At 40.8% G+C, this 15295-nt stretch overlaps 1 protein-coding gene across 1 annotated transcript in view; it reads right to left on the reverse strand.

The window, feature by feature from the left end:
• GRHL1 (grainyhead like transcription factor 1) overlaps positions 1-15295 on the reverse strand; it is a 53854-nt gene that overhangs the window by 16895 nt on the left and 21664 nt on the right. The window contains exon 9 of the mRNA XM_088150101.1: positions 357-515. Coding sequence (XP_088006227.1) covers positions 357-515 — 159 coding nt within the window. The remainder of the gene's footprint in view (positions 1-356; positions 516-15295) is intronic.

Genomic DNA, 15295 nt, shown 5'->3' on the forward strand with positions numbered 1-15295 from the left:
CAGGCACTGTGAAGTGCTGAAAAAAAAATTCTGACTGTATTTCAACTCTCTCTGTGGAACTAACATGGAATCCCGAGGAATTAACATACATCATACATCATGCATCATACATACATACATACATACAGTATACTGTGTTAGTTTGATGCTCTTCTCTTGACATCTTTTCACTGGTCATCTCTACTACCAGAAAATAACCCTCTCCTTAATTAACCCCAATAAACCAAAAGGCAGCAAATCATCTTTATATCCAAGATGCTGAGATTTCTTTTTCCTTTGCATGTGTTGGTACCCGACTGGCTAAACTAAATGTTTGACTGAAGCAAAAGACTCAAGAGGGACTTGAGCAATTTTACCTTGTCACAAAAGACTTTAATCTGGCAGTAAGCTCTGTGGATGGGTTTGTTGCTCCTGTTGTTGTAGCTGTAGGTGTCAATCTGAAGATTCAGAGGGAGTCCTTTAACCCCTTTTTGTGAGGAGAAATCTGTACTGAGGCAGTTCACAGCAATGAAGACCTGCAGGACAAACCAAGCGTAACCATTCCCTTCTGAAGCTGCTCTGAAAAATATTTCAGTGTTTTCCATTGTGTTATAACACCTCCCTCCAAGATTCATACATAAATCAGAGCAAAGAGACATTTTCATCCATCACAAACCAGAACCCAATACCATAGCCCACCTCCAACCATAGAGTGGGAACATCCCCATTAGTGATATGTCCTTTCTTGACATTTCAGTTCAGTCCACTGCTGTACTGTCCAAAACTGATTTTTATTTGGGAGTGGTATAACAAAATAGCCAAAGTATAGATTATGATGTTGTGACTTGACTTAGAGTTACAGACTGGTCCCAAGTTCAGCCCTTGGCATCTCCAAGTAAGGCATGACAGACCCCCATCCAGGAGGACACCTAGAGAATTACTTCAGTCACCTTCAACAGGTCTAGACTTGCTAGCCCAATGGTGTGATTCAGCATAAAGAACCACCTACATTCTTAATGCTAATATCTTATTGGCTGAGCTGCAGAGACAGGAAGTAGGTAGGATTCTGTTCCTCAGAGAGAGGTTCTGGCAGGTGATTTGGGTCTCACAAACCTGCAGCAAAAGTTATTGATTGCTGTTGCTCTATTTCCAGTCCAAGGAAAAGGTATTTGTGAAATTTTCTATCTCAAGTGCCAAAATAACTCAGCCAGCCCTGGATACTACGCATTTTGACATCAGGAGTACCCCACCTCCAATCTGCGGCTCTGCCTCAAACAGATTACCCAAATTTGCTAAAAACAACATTAAATAATAAATTAGGTCTAGCTATCTGTACATTGCAGACCAAGGGCCTATTCATATGACTAAAGCTTTTCAGGCTTTTATCCCAAAGCAGCAAAGTGGAGTTATTCCATATGTTAACCCCATAGAAGGTGCACTTATGGACTATACAAACTTAGCTAATTCTCAATTACTGAACAAATGCTCATCTGGGACTCAGCAAAATAACTTAGTGTCTTGATGAACCTAACAATATGTATTACCAGCTTAGATTGTGTGTGTGTATACAGTATGTATGTGTGTGTGTGTGTGTGTGTGTGTATGTATGTGTGTGTATGTATGTGTGTGTGTATATGTGTGTGTGTGTGTGTGTGTGTATATATATATATATATATATATATATATAAATAAAAATTATACACTTTAGAGAAAACATAAAAACAGGAACAAATGAAAGGAATAAAAGGATAAGATGCAAATAATTAAACACAGGAACCAGCTTAGATTTCTGTTTATTACACTATAGCTGATTGTGGCTTATGCATATAAGAAACATTAAACCTTGCACAACTGCATATGTTCAATGGTTTTCTCCTCACATTTATTTTTAGTAAAAGTGTGAAGTCTGGAAGAGCAGGGAACTGCCAGTGCAAGATACTTGTATCTCATGGACTCACCCACTGCTTTTAACTCTTCAAGGTATGTTAAAAAAAATCATTATTTGAGACTCACTGACTTAGCACATTAATTGTTAAGGACTCAGCACAATTGTTTCTGTACCTACTATGTGAACGCAATTGTTAATCAACAGCACCTACTAAGCAATATTGTTCCAGTAATAGTAACATATAATGTAATTTACTATACCTCTCACTTTATTGCTGCTTTCCTTCAAAGAAAATCTAAATTTAGAACTGATATATGGGGGATGTGAGCCTCCTAGTGGAACATGTCAGCCATTGCAACACAAAACTGAGACCTCTTCCTAATTTACTTTTGTGTACAGTATGTCACACCATAAAAGCTTTTAACTGTGCTAACAAAAGAGGAAAAAAAACTGAATTTCTCCAAGACAGTGTTTTAATAATTCCTGCTCTAAAAACTGTTTGTATTGCAAATGAGGAAAATTGTAAAAATATATGTGACATGCTTCCATGTAATTATTACCCTGCTGATTGATTATATGCTACCAAGTCAGTATCAACTCTTAGCGACTGCACTAGCCTATTACACAAGCACAAATAGGAACATCTAACAACTCTGCACATACATTTGGTACACTTGGAAGCCACAGCCGATTGAGAGCTTATTTCCAAAAGACATTCACGTGGACTGGGAGAAAAAACAAAACAGACCTGATATCTGGGGGATTGTCACATATAAAAATCAATATCAGGTTCTTCAACTTAAGCTGGGCTGGGAGGCAAGCTTTTGAACCACTCAAGGCATAAAAGATGTTCTAAGGAAAAAATTATTAGTTTGAATGCAATGATAGCCGTATGGTCAATACAATGTTCCATGTTCTATAATTTATTCATCAAAGCAACTTTTTCTCCCTCCCTCCCCAAGGCCTTGTTGCAAACTTCCCAACAACCAAGTATCTTAGATGTGCCAGTCCCCTCACTTACTGGTCATGAAACCATGCCCACCCATCTGGGTCTCTTATTAACATCAGAGCAACCAATTATTTTGAGGTCTTCCTCTTGTCTGCAAATAGAAGCCAATTGGGAATGCTATATTTTGTAGTGATTATTCTATAAGCTCTTCTCCTTGTCATTTTTGTGGTTTACAAAAAACGAGGACAAGAGAAGTGTTTCAGCAAGTTCCAGGATAGCCGTCTAAAATAAGTTTCTACTTTTAAAATTGGATTAACGAAACATGTAATGGTAGGGGTATTATGAGTTACATGAATAGCTTCATAGATTTTTCTAAAAAGCGAAATGAAGAAAATTGATGCTTGGGGTGGGGAGAGAATCTTGAATCTGTGTTTTAAAGGAAAAGAAAACTAGGTGACTGTACCAGGTATTTCCCACCCAAAAGTTGCTGAAGAACCATGTAGCCAGTGAAGTTGCTGAACTCCTTCAGCCTGTACAGCAAGATTCCTTTTATGATAGTCTTTCTGGTTTTAGAGGACTATTCCGCATTCTTAGCTATATGAAAGTTGGCTTGTGGGTTTTGATAACCATTTTCTATCATTTGTTCTTCAAATGCAAATTTAAGAAGGGGGTGACTATGTACAAGTGTTTTTGTATCCAAGTAAGCATGCCAATACATTTTGAGGTCCTGCTTGTGCAGACAGATCAGGCAATTCTTGGGAAACTCTCAGATATCCACAGGGCATCCATTACTGGAAAATTGCTCAGTGTGTGCACACAGAAAGAACTGCTACTTGCATGGCATTATCCTTCACAGAAAAAGAAAAGAGAAGGCCTTGGAGAAGTATTACACTACATTCTATCACTCTGTCTCCAGAGACACAATATTTCAAAATTAAAATTAAGAACTCAAAATATATCATAGTCAAGATGTCTCCATGTAACATCTGAATAGAGATGAACACAAATTTCGCATCTCCTTACGCAGCCACAAAAATAGAAGAACACTTCACTTTTCTCGTGGGATGTTGGTGGGGGGTGGCTACCAGGATATTAGCAAGGAAGCAAAAGGGGTGGTCAAACTACCAGTAAGTTGCTCCAGTATCATCTTTACAATAAGAGCAGCCAATAAACACTAAAGAAAACTTGCTGCTGTCACTTCCTTGGTAAATCCTCCCATAAAAATGATTGAATAATTCCTCTTCCTCTTTAAGGAAAAAAAAAACCTTGATCAAGTTCACTACCACCACTACCACCACTTCATTGCTCAAAAATGGGTGGAGAATTTTGAGAGGCCACCTATGCACCATCTAGATTTAACCTCTAGAGAAGCTTTTCTTAATCATGAACCCTTCTGTTGTACTGGGACATCAATTTATGCTGGACTATGACTGTAATACAGATTTGACTGACTGATTACTTTCTGGAGTTCCCTTCCCCACCAACACAGCTTATAGAAAGTTTCTGTAGCAATTTTGAAAAAGAAACTGAACTAAAAATTCAGAGGTACAAAATTTCAAAGCAACTCTCACAAGACAGTAATGTATAAAACACAGATAGTGGTTTACCAGGAAAAAATAGACACAGATATATAGCATTCTGTGAAAATTAGGTGACACTGAGAGAAAAATACCAAGAGCATTATTCAGGAATTCACAGGGCCAAATTAGTATGCCGTAAGTCTGCCTAGGTAAGTGGGTGTGTTCGCTCTGTAATATTTTCCCACACTTAAGAATGATGAGAATTATTCATTCAATGAGTTTTAATAAATGGGAATTATACGCATACTCCTCTACCTCTATCCAATTGCCCAGAAATACCATGTCAGCAGATCTAGTGTGGATAATCCCGTGGGAGTCATTTTATACGCTTGAAAGATGCAAGATCTAGGAGCAGTTGATACAATCCAGGCTACAAAATGTTTTAGCAGCAACCAAATGGGGAAAAAAAAAATCATTGGTTGGAACAATGATCATTGTATTCCATCAGTAACTTTTGAGTGGAGTTTTAATGTATATGTAAACCAGAGGTCTATTTTTGTTATCCTGCATTGGACAGGAGGCAGTGTGGTTGCTTAATTACGATTGCTAGGAAAAGAAGATCCAAGCTGGCACTTTAAAAATGGCTGACATTGTAAAGGTCAGTTTGGATTGGTCAAAGGGTAAAGTCACTGATCTATTGGCAGTTAGAAAGTTCATGAGGAACGTAATTAGGGAGATTTTTAAAACATGAAAAGATCTGTCTGACAATTGGAAAATGACCATCTGAGTTGGTTGTTTTTGAAGGGAGCACAGCTGTGTTGGGAGAAGAGCAAGCTTTCCAGTTTGAGGGAATTTTGCTGGAAAAAAATGGTGAGGCAAGACTGGTGAGAGCTGAAAGCAAAAGAGCTCATGAGGAATTTAACAGGGATAAAGTTCATCTGGTTTGAAGAGAAAGCCAATGAGTGCTTATTAGCTGGGGACAGTTCTCTTAAGTTATAGGAAAAGTAATCAAGCATATTCAGTAAAAGTTAGCCACCTTAACTTTGAGGAAAATGCTTTATCCCCATGGAAAACAAATTAGGTAGGTAGAGTCAACCAGAAAGATTCTGTGGCATCCTTCTCTTGCCAATACAATTAAATCTGCGTAAAACTCAGAGGTTCCTTTCAGTGGCAGCACCTGAAAGAGTTTTTAAAGTTAAAATTTAGAAAGATTACTAAAACTATCCAGCAGGTCCCACTGAACTACATCTCAAAGGTTGCTGCTCCTGGTGAGGTAACCTATATGGAGGCTCACTGATACAGGCAAGCAGCTTCCCAGTAAGAAGGACGGACGGCCTATGGAATGGAACAAGTGAAGCTTTAAATATACAGTAATACCTCAGTTCACGAACACTTCTGTTCACAAACAATTCGGTTCACGAACAGCAGCGTTTGCAAAAGTTTGCTTCCGTTCGCGAACTCCTCATCGGGTGACGAACATGACCCGCGACCATATTCCCTGCTCTGACATGTGGTTGTGGCTTCCTCTAGGTGAGATCGCCTATACTTTGTTTCATATTTTTGTGGTTAAAAAACAAAAATACATATGGTTCAGAACAGATTAACCTTATTTACATTGAACCTTATGGGGAAATTTGATTCAGTTGGCGACCAATTCGGTTCACAACCACATTCGTAGGGGTCAGAACGGATTAACCTTATTTACACTGAACCTTATGGGGAAATTTGATTCGGTTAGCGACCAATTCGGTTCACGACCAAAATCGTGGAATGAATTAAGTTCGTGAACCAAGGTACCACTGTTTTTAGCAATTCAGTGCTGTGACCCGTCAAGATAGACTTTAATTATGAAGATTCTTTTTGTGTAACCCACACTCAGAGTAATGTTGTTTGTCATCTATGAAAAGAGAGCAAGTGGATGAACAGAGTTTGTGGGAAACCTCTGGGTCAACCACGGCTCCTCTCTTGCCTTCCCAATAATCTGGGCCAAACCAGAGGGCCGTGGGGGAACCCGGCTGCAGCCACCTGTGCATTATCCCTGGAGGAAGGTGCAGAGCAGCTGATTCTGCACCCGGTTCAGCCACCCTAGCAGGGGCTCTGGCAATGGAAGCCAGCTGCTTTGGACCCGGTATTTAAAGGTGCTCCTGCAGGGCAAAGGATAACAGGGAGGGAGGGAGGGGTTTGAAAGCACTGATTCCTGAGAGGCAAGACTTGGCTTCTGCCCCAAATGAGAATCCGCCCATTGAGCCTGACTCTGTTTCTCACTCCTGGTTTAAGTAAAGGTCACAAGCTTTATTCAGCAAACCGATCAGTTAGGGTTGCATGGCCTAGCAATAATCCTATGCACACATCTTAGAGAATAGGTGATGCTGAACTCCGTAAGATTGATTTCTGAGTAAACACTTTTGATGTGTTATGATTAAAGCTGTACTGTATATTTTGCAGAGATTAAGCCTCGCTGAATGCAAAGGAGTTTTCTCTCTGGAGTAAACCTGAACAGAACTGGGATGCATAGCTTTGGTGGCGGGAGTTATACATTTTATTAATTTTCAAGATATTGGCTGGAGCATGTTGCTGTTAAAGCAGAATTAAAGTGCACGCGCGCACACACACACACTACAGGTGCCTGATAAGGAAAAAAGGATGACTAGCTGTGAATTGTTAAACCGCAGCTTCTCATATACCTTCGTTATCTCAGAAGGACAAAGCTGTGAAAGGGTAAATGTTAACTAGCTGTAGCTAATTAAACAGCTTGTGGTTGGCTGTCAGTCTCCTGTCGCTTGTCATCCCAAATAACTGGCTTGGAACTGCAGCCTAGAGGGCTTTTTTTTTTTTTTATTAAGGCCTCATAGGGATTCAGAGCAACTGAAAAGAATTCAGCATAGAGCAGTGTTCCTCAACCTTGGCAACTTTAAGATGTGTGGACTTCAACTCCCAGAATTCCCCAGCCAGCCATGCTGGCTGGGGAATTCTGGGAATTGAAGTCCACACATCTTAAAATTGCCAAGGTTGAGAAACACTGGTATAGAGAGAAAAATGATAAGCAAGGACTTTCATGGTTCACCTTGAAGAGGCTTCATAAAAGAGCAGCAGCTATTTCATGAGACTGTAGTACTATAGAGAGGAAAATGGGAAGATAACAGGCCATTTCATTGAATAGTAAAATGTCAGCTGCATTTAGCTCCTGAACTATTTTTATTCCAGCTGGATGCTGATCACCGTATTATGACTGCGGCAGAATTTGGAATTCTCCCTCTTTTCTCCTCATTCCGTTTTTCTTTTGTGCTAGGCCTTTTAGCTGTAAGCCTAGGCAAGGAAGAAGAGATTGCCTTGTTTTTATTTGTCTTCCGTAAGGCATGTGGAAATCTTCCCAGCTAAAGAACAAGTAAAAATGCCATAAACAAATTAACAGATTACTCATAAAATATACTAAGACAGAGGAACCTAATAAAACCTGTATTTAAAAACTACATCCCCAAATGGAAATGGGAAAGGCGGGAACAATGCACGAAGATTACCTACTCAGAGCAACGATCCCAAAGCTTTGAGCTGCAAATACGAGGAAGAAGGAACAAGAAGTAACAATCCTCTGCGCAGTTACTCTCAGCACATTCCACGGAAACACATTCGGGTTTATTTTTAAGTAAATGTGCAGAAGACTGCTAACGTCAGTGCTACAGTCTGAATTATCACAAATGCCGAGTGTGACTGACTCATCCGTATGTCTCTCATTTAGTTTCATCCTAACCAAACTGGTCATGCAGACAAAAGGGACAACGCCTTATTCTGAAGAGGCCTATGGCTGAGTGTGTCACGAGAAAAACATCCTCACAGCTGTAAGTGACCTCATAATCTAAAGGAATGTATTAGTATGATCAATGCAAGAAAAGGGGTTGAAATCAGACTGAAGGACCTAGGGCATCTTCTTCAGAGGAAATGCTGAGCAAACAGATACAAACTGGTGGGGGGGGGGAGGTCCTGTTCATCTTCCATTACTCATGATATACTCCAACTTACCTTTATCTTATGAAGCATGAGGATTCACTCCCCTTTCTCCACCAAAATTGAGCCGCTACTGTTCATTTTTATTTTTATTTTTAAGAATTCCTACAGGATTCTAAGTACAGATGGGAAGCCTGGAGCTGCCCTCAGCCCCATCCCCCCGCCTCCCAGCATCCTCTCTGTTTCTCTGGAGTTTGCACTGCTGAAATTCACCTATGAAATGGCCACATTTTGACAGCACATTTTTTCCCTCTGGTGCCAAGGTCAGGGCTGGAATGAAAGCAGAAGGCTTCTGAGAGGTGAAACTGCTTCAGACTTCCCATTTAATAAAGAGTCCCGAATTGTGCCAAATTGATCAGCAAAACAGCCAAATTTTATCAGTATGGTTTTTGAGTTAAAGTAAGTCAAATACAAATGGAAATTGGAGCAGAAGTCCTCTGAGAGATGAACTGTTCCAATTTCTACCTTTAACTGGTCACAGTGGTTAAAAAAAAAAAAAAAAAACAGGCCAAAAAGAGGTTAGGCCACCGCATCACTGGGAGGTCTCATCCAGACTGCCAAGTAGTCAGAACCTGCAGCTTGTGACACAGAGGGAGTTCCCTACCCTGTGCCAGAGGCTGGTTGGAGCTTTCCCAACAAATGCATCCACACATATAGCATAACAACAGGTGAATGTAGGTGACCACTGTGCCACAGGCTGGTACAGTGGTACCTCAGGTTACGATCTTAATCCGTTCCGTGACTCTGGTCGCAACCTGATTTGGTCGCAACCCAAAAAGTTCGTTAGCAGAGGTGTTCGTAACCCGAGGTACCACTGTACTTGATCTCTTCTCATCACAAGGAGATCAGAACCAGGAGCAGTACTTGGTAACCCTCAGCAGTTGCCAAAATCCTAGACTCAACAGCCCAACAAAGTTGTCACTTGGCCAATCCACTGGGGCCATGCCATGTCCTTTGGGTCCTCTCAATGTGCCTCTAAGGACTCAACACTGCATTGGTCGGAAGAATTGTAGGAAATTATAAACCTGGATTCAAACTCCATCCAATGCTAACAGATAAACTTAAGGCTGGGACGATGAGCAAAGTAAGGTCTGTGGCTGGAGGCTCTTCCAACCATTGTTTAGGGGCCTCCTCAATCAGCTTTATACAGAATGCAGATAATCCACTAAAGCCATCTGCCTGGAGGATGCATTTCTCCCTAGGACAGCCAAGTATTGGCTCAGTGATACTGGCCATGAAGACATGAAGGTCTGAACTTCCAGCATCTTAGCAGTTCATGCACGCTCTCTGGATTTCCTTGCTATTTTGAAAGTATTTGCACACAGGGGTGTACCTGCAAGGGCACTTCAGTCCCATTAGTAATTCGCATATAAGCCAGTTCCATTTTATTTCATTTTTAAACTTACAGTGATAAATCAACTGGGGCAGGGGGGAGAGGGGGGATGAAAAATAGGAGGTTTTTCCATATCAGACCGCAGTGCCTCTCAAATAGGAGCTCCTTCTCTCTCTTCCTGTCTCTATCCCATAGCCAGAGTGCTGGGCCACTGTGCCATCCCAGGATAGGTTTCTTCTGGGCCACAAGGAGTAAACAAAATGTGTTGCAGTGACTCAGAATCCTTGATCCCTTCTTTCCCTCCTTTGTTCAATTTGAAGAGTACCATTACAATCAAAGGAGAAACACCAACAGCGAGGATGAGATTTGTGGCTGATGAGGCCAAATTCTTAGTATCAGCTGCCAGCACTATTATGTTCCTCTATCATGCACCAAGCAAGGGGTTTCTGGAAGAAATGATAGTGGGCCCCACACCGGGGAAGGGAAAGTCACTGTTCTGCCCTACTCCTGATCTGCATCAAGACAAGCTTTGTATTAAAATATCCAGTTTTGGAAAATCAGTAGATCCATGCATTAAAAAATGTGAAATACACTTCCCATGATTTAAAAATGAAAATAATTAGAAAATAACATTTAAAAATGTTTAAAAGGGGATGGACAGTAGCTTTCTTAGGTTGCCCATGCAAGAAATTTGAACATTCTTTAACTCATATTATTATTAATATTACTATTGCCTTTGAGTCAGTATTGACTCTGGCAACTGCCTGGCAGTTCCCTTGGCAAGATTTTCGGAAGTGGTTTGTCCTTGCCTGTTTCCTAGGACTGAGACAAAGTGACTGAGAAAGAATGACTGGCCCAAGGTCACCCAGCTGGCTTTGTGCCTAAGGCAGGACTAGAACTCACAGTCTCCTGGTTTCTAGCCTGGTGCCTTAATCACTACACTAAACTGGCTCTCTTCACTATATAATAACTACTTAATGTATGTGTTTTTCCCCCTACAAGCTTTGCACTAAGGAATGGAATTTGGCTTATACTGGGGAGGTCAAAGCTCAAGAAAGAAGCCTGATTCTTAGATATAGGGTTTCCCAGTCTGTGTGATTGCCTTTTCCAGCAAGGGTTGTTTGATGTGCACACACCCTCTGCTGGGCAAAAGAGCACACAACAACACTTACAGTTTAGACCAGTGTTTCTCAACCTTGGCAACTTGAAGATGCGTGGACTTCAAGTTGCCAAGGTTGAGAAACACTGGTTTAGACTGTGACAAACTGATGATAATAATCAGCTGGAGTAATAGCTTCTTTTCCCTATGAGAGAGATATAAATAGATGCAACAGCATGTTATATATTATATTCTAACACACTTATCGCTTTCTTACTCTTACCTTTGCAAATTACAAGCTAAGAAAGCTAAGGAGCTCACCATCCAAGAACTCACCAATAGAAGATATCTCAAGGAGAAAGACACCCTAGTTTTTGCTCAGTACATTTTTACAGCCTAACTGCCACAAGTTACACCTAAGGCTAATTATCTGGAAACGTGCAACTATGTTTAGGAAGACTAGAAGACCATGTGTTTGTTTTCAAACCTACCACAAAATGATGATGCAATAATCTGCTGGCAAACAGGTATGAGATAGAAATCAATACCTTGTCTTGAGAAAAGTGGGAATAGTTGAGCAGGAAAGGGAGAGTAAAAAAAAAAAATCAATTCTGTAAACCACTTCAAGAACCAGGCTATAAATGTATTTGTATTTATTTCTACAGATTAGCCTTTCCCAGCTTGGTGCTGGCCATATCACTGAAGGATACCAAGTTGGAATAAGCTACGCTATGGAGAGTTATGCATCTTTCCTGATTTCTTTTTATTCTCAGTAAATCCTTCAACCTTCCTTTCTAATTAATTCATATTATATCTATTTGCCTTCTGTTCTCCAGTTGGTTGAACATTGAACATGAAAAAGGGCAATGCCAAAGAATGCTCAAACTATCGCACAATTGCACTCATTTCACATGCTAGCAAGGTTATGCTCAAAATCCTACAAGCTAGGCTTCAGCAGTACGTGAACCAAGAACTACCGGATGTACAAGCTGGGTTTCGAAGAGGCAGAGGAACTAGAGATCAAATTGCCAACATTCGCTGGATCATGGAGAAAGCACGAGAGTTCCAGAAAAACATCTATTTCTGCTTCATTGACTATGCAAAAGCCTTCGATTGTGTGGATCACAACAAACTGTGGCAAATTCTTAAAGAGATGGGGGTACCAGACCATCTTACCTATCTCCTGAGAAATCTGTATACTGGCCAAGAAGCAACAGTTAGAACCGGTCATGGGACAACCGATTGGTTCAAAATAGGGAAAGGAGTACGACAAAGCTGTATACTGTCACCCTGCTTATTTAACCTATATGCAGAGTACATCATGAGAAATGCCAGGCTGGAAGAATCACAAGCCGGAATTAAGATTGCAGGGAGAATCATCAACAACCTCAGATATGCAGACGATACCACCCTAATGGCAGAAAGTGAATAAGAACTAAAGAGCCTCTTGATGAGGGTGAAAGAGGAGAGTGCAAAAGCTGGCTTGAAACTCAACATTAAAAAAACTAAGATCATGGCATCTGGACCCATCAATTCCTGGCAAATAGAAGGGGTAGAAATGGAAGCAGTAACAGACTTCATTTATTTGGGCTCCAAGATCACCGCAGACGGAGACTGCAGCCATGAAATTAAAAGACGCTTGCTCCTTGGGAGGAAAGCTATGGCAAGCCTAGATAGCATATTAAAAAGCAGAGACGTCACCTTGCCGACAAAGATCCGCAGAGTCAAAGCTATGGTTTTTCCAGTAGTAATGTATGGCTGTGAGAGCTGGACCATAAAGAAGGCTGAGCGCCGAAGAACTGATGCCTTTGAACCGTGGTGCTGGAGAAGACTCTTAAGAGTCCCCTGGACTGCTAGGAGGTCAAACCAGTCAATCTTAAAGGAAATCAACCCTAATTGCTCATTGGAAGGACTGATAATGAAGCTCAAGCTCAGATACTTTGGTCACCTAATGCGAAGAGAGGAGTCTTTGGAAAAGACCCTGATGCTGGGAAAGATTGAAGGCAAAAGGAGAAGAGGACGGCAGAGGATAAGATGGTTAGATAGCATCACTGAAGCAATGAGCATGAAACTGAGCAAACTCAGGGAGGCAGTGAAGGACAGGAAGGCCTGGCGCAATATGATTCATGGGGTCACAAAGAGTCGGACACGACTTAACGACTGAACAACAACAACTCCAGTTGGTAGCATATGTTACCTAGTTGACTTTGGCTAATCTTGAAAAGGCGAAGCGGAGTTAGACTTACTTAATATTTGGGTGGGAAATCATTCAGAAAGCTGAGGACTACAGGCTAAACCAGGAAGTCAGAAATAAACACCGCAAAAAGAGGCAATTTCCAGATGGTTGCCAAGAACCTATATGGAGGTCAAGCTCATCGCAAAGGACTCCTTATCTTTTTATTTCATAGCTGGTTCCTCCACTAATCTCCTAAATGCCATTGAATTCATACCTTTCATACATTTGCATCACTCTAAATTAATGGGGTTAAATGAAGTTTGTCCAGATTATATGATGAATCTGCAGCCAATTCATAATAGCCTTTAATACAAAACTTGCTATCATTATTTACCATACAAGAAATGTAGTAAGGACCTCACTTAAACTCAGCCTTTTCCTCTATTTTCTCCATGTCCTGCACCACATAAAGTCTTTGTCTGGTAATTAAAAATAAATAAATGCAGCAGTCAAATGAACCATGTAATGAAAATAGTGGAGATTGGCTAGATCTCCTCCTGATAAGATCAGAGCGTTAAGAAAGAATTGCTGCTCTGTCTACCAGTAATCTGATCAAGAATCACCGTCAAATCTGTACACTCAGAAGAAGGGGGAAAAGATTAAATAAGAAACACAGCAATCCAAAATAGTTACAGGAAGTCAGTTTTTGCATCCTGCTATGTGATAATGTTATAAGATCAAACTCAATTAGAAGCCTTTTTTTTTTTTTTAGTAGTTGGGCATTTTGACAAGAAAAAAGGGAATATTCATTACTATTCTGCAGCAGCCTTTCCTAGCATTTTGACCCAGTGGTCAAATTGTGGTCATTACACCACAATTCCTATAATTCCCAACCAGAAAAGATAGCCAAGGGTGACTGATACCTTCAGCAAATCTGGGGACAGAATGTAGGAAAGGATGTTCAACAACTTCATTACTTTTCTGAAATAAAGGCCATATTTCTCAGAAAAGGGAGCAATGGACTGCTCCTGTGAGTCTTCCCAATTAGGCCAACCTATGTATATAAAACTCCAATATACACATTTCACTATAATTAACAGCAATTTTAATCCCTTCAGCTAAGCACATTAGGGTGGTGTAATGACGTCTCTCAACTGCCTGGACCTTGTCAATATACCTGCAGAATGCTTTGGGAGTGAGAGAGTATTGCTGGCAGTGTGCCCACTAGTAGTAAGCCACTGACAGGTTGATCCTAGGACACTATGGGGGCAGCCTTGATGACACGGAACCCAAACCCCTTCATTTCCCCCAAAGGCTCTGGATCACAACCCCACCCTCATCCACCATCTTGCTAGCTCTCACTCTAGCGGTCATGAAACAGTGCTGTTGGCCACACTAGAGATCTTTCGCTTTCTCTCATAACTATGCACACCCAATTTAGGATTAGTCTGCCCACCTGCAAACCTATACCCCCCAACTTGAGAGTAAGCCCCATATAATATGTACAATGGGATTTAACTGAATAGGTATGTATAGAATTGCAGTATAAGATGTACATCTTTGGTCATCAATGCTCATGCTCCCTACACTATCAACTTATAGTGTGGTGCTCACATTGTCTGCCAGCATTTAGAAGTTTTCAAGCACCATGTAGCTACCTATCAAGATGAATTATTTGTTTGCTTGCCTTTGGTTTACTCTACCTGTTCTCCGGGATTATTTAAGAGACACGCTAGATGAATTTGCATGATGCAGAAATGAACAAATATATGCTTATTTCAACTTGAGCTCCTATGACTACCAAATTTTAATTGTCCCTAAAAAACTAGAAAGTTTGCAAAGGAAAAAATTGCAATAAGGAATAATACCATATTTTAGATTGCCACGCAGGAAATCTTGGTATCTGATTCCTGCTTCATAATAATGCCATTTTAAGCATCAGGTGCTGACGTAGTGCCATTTGGTCTGGAAGGATAAACACATCAGGCTTACAAGATGGGAAGGGAATATTTATTTAGCAATAAAGATTTGGAACCGCTTCATGCCCATCCCCTAATCACCTCCTCCTTCACCCACAAATCCTTCCTTAAAGAGTCCCCTGCCAAATTCAACTGTGAAAGCCTCCCATTTCCTCTCTTCTGAACATTTGCCCAGATCATCTGTCAGGTGCACCTAAGAAAAGGCCAACAATCTTGTGATTCTCATGTTTTCTGAAGCATTCAAGGTTTGGGGGGGTGGGGCAGGGAGCATATTCAACAGAAGCTTCCCTTATGTCCCTGCTTGACTATTAAGGAATATATCGTTCAGTCTTCACAATCTACTGCCCCACCCAATTTTTTACATATAGTT

The sequence above is a fragment of the Python bivittatus genome, unplaced genomic scaffold (assembly GCF_059951505.1).
Source record: "Python bivittatus isolate LINGU-HERP-01145 unplaced genomic scaffold, Pbiv_v1 ctg000020_np1212, whole genome shotgun sequence".
Classification (NCBI taxonomy): domain Eukaryota; kingdom Metazoa; phylum Chordata; class Lepidosauria; order Squamata; family Pythonidae; genus Python; species Python bivittatus.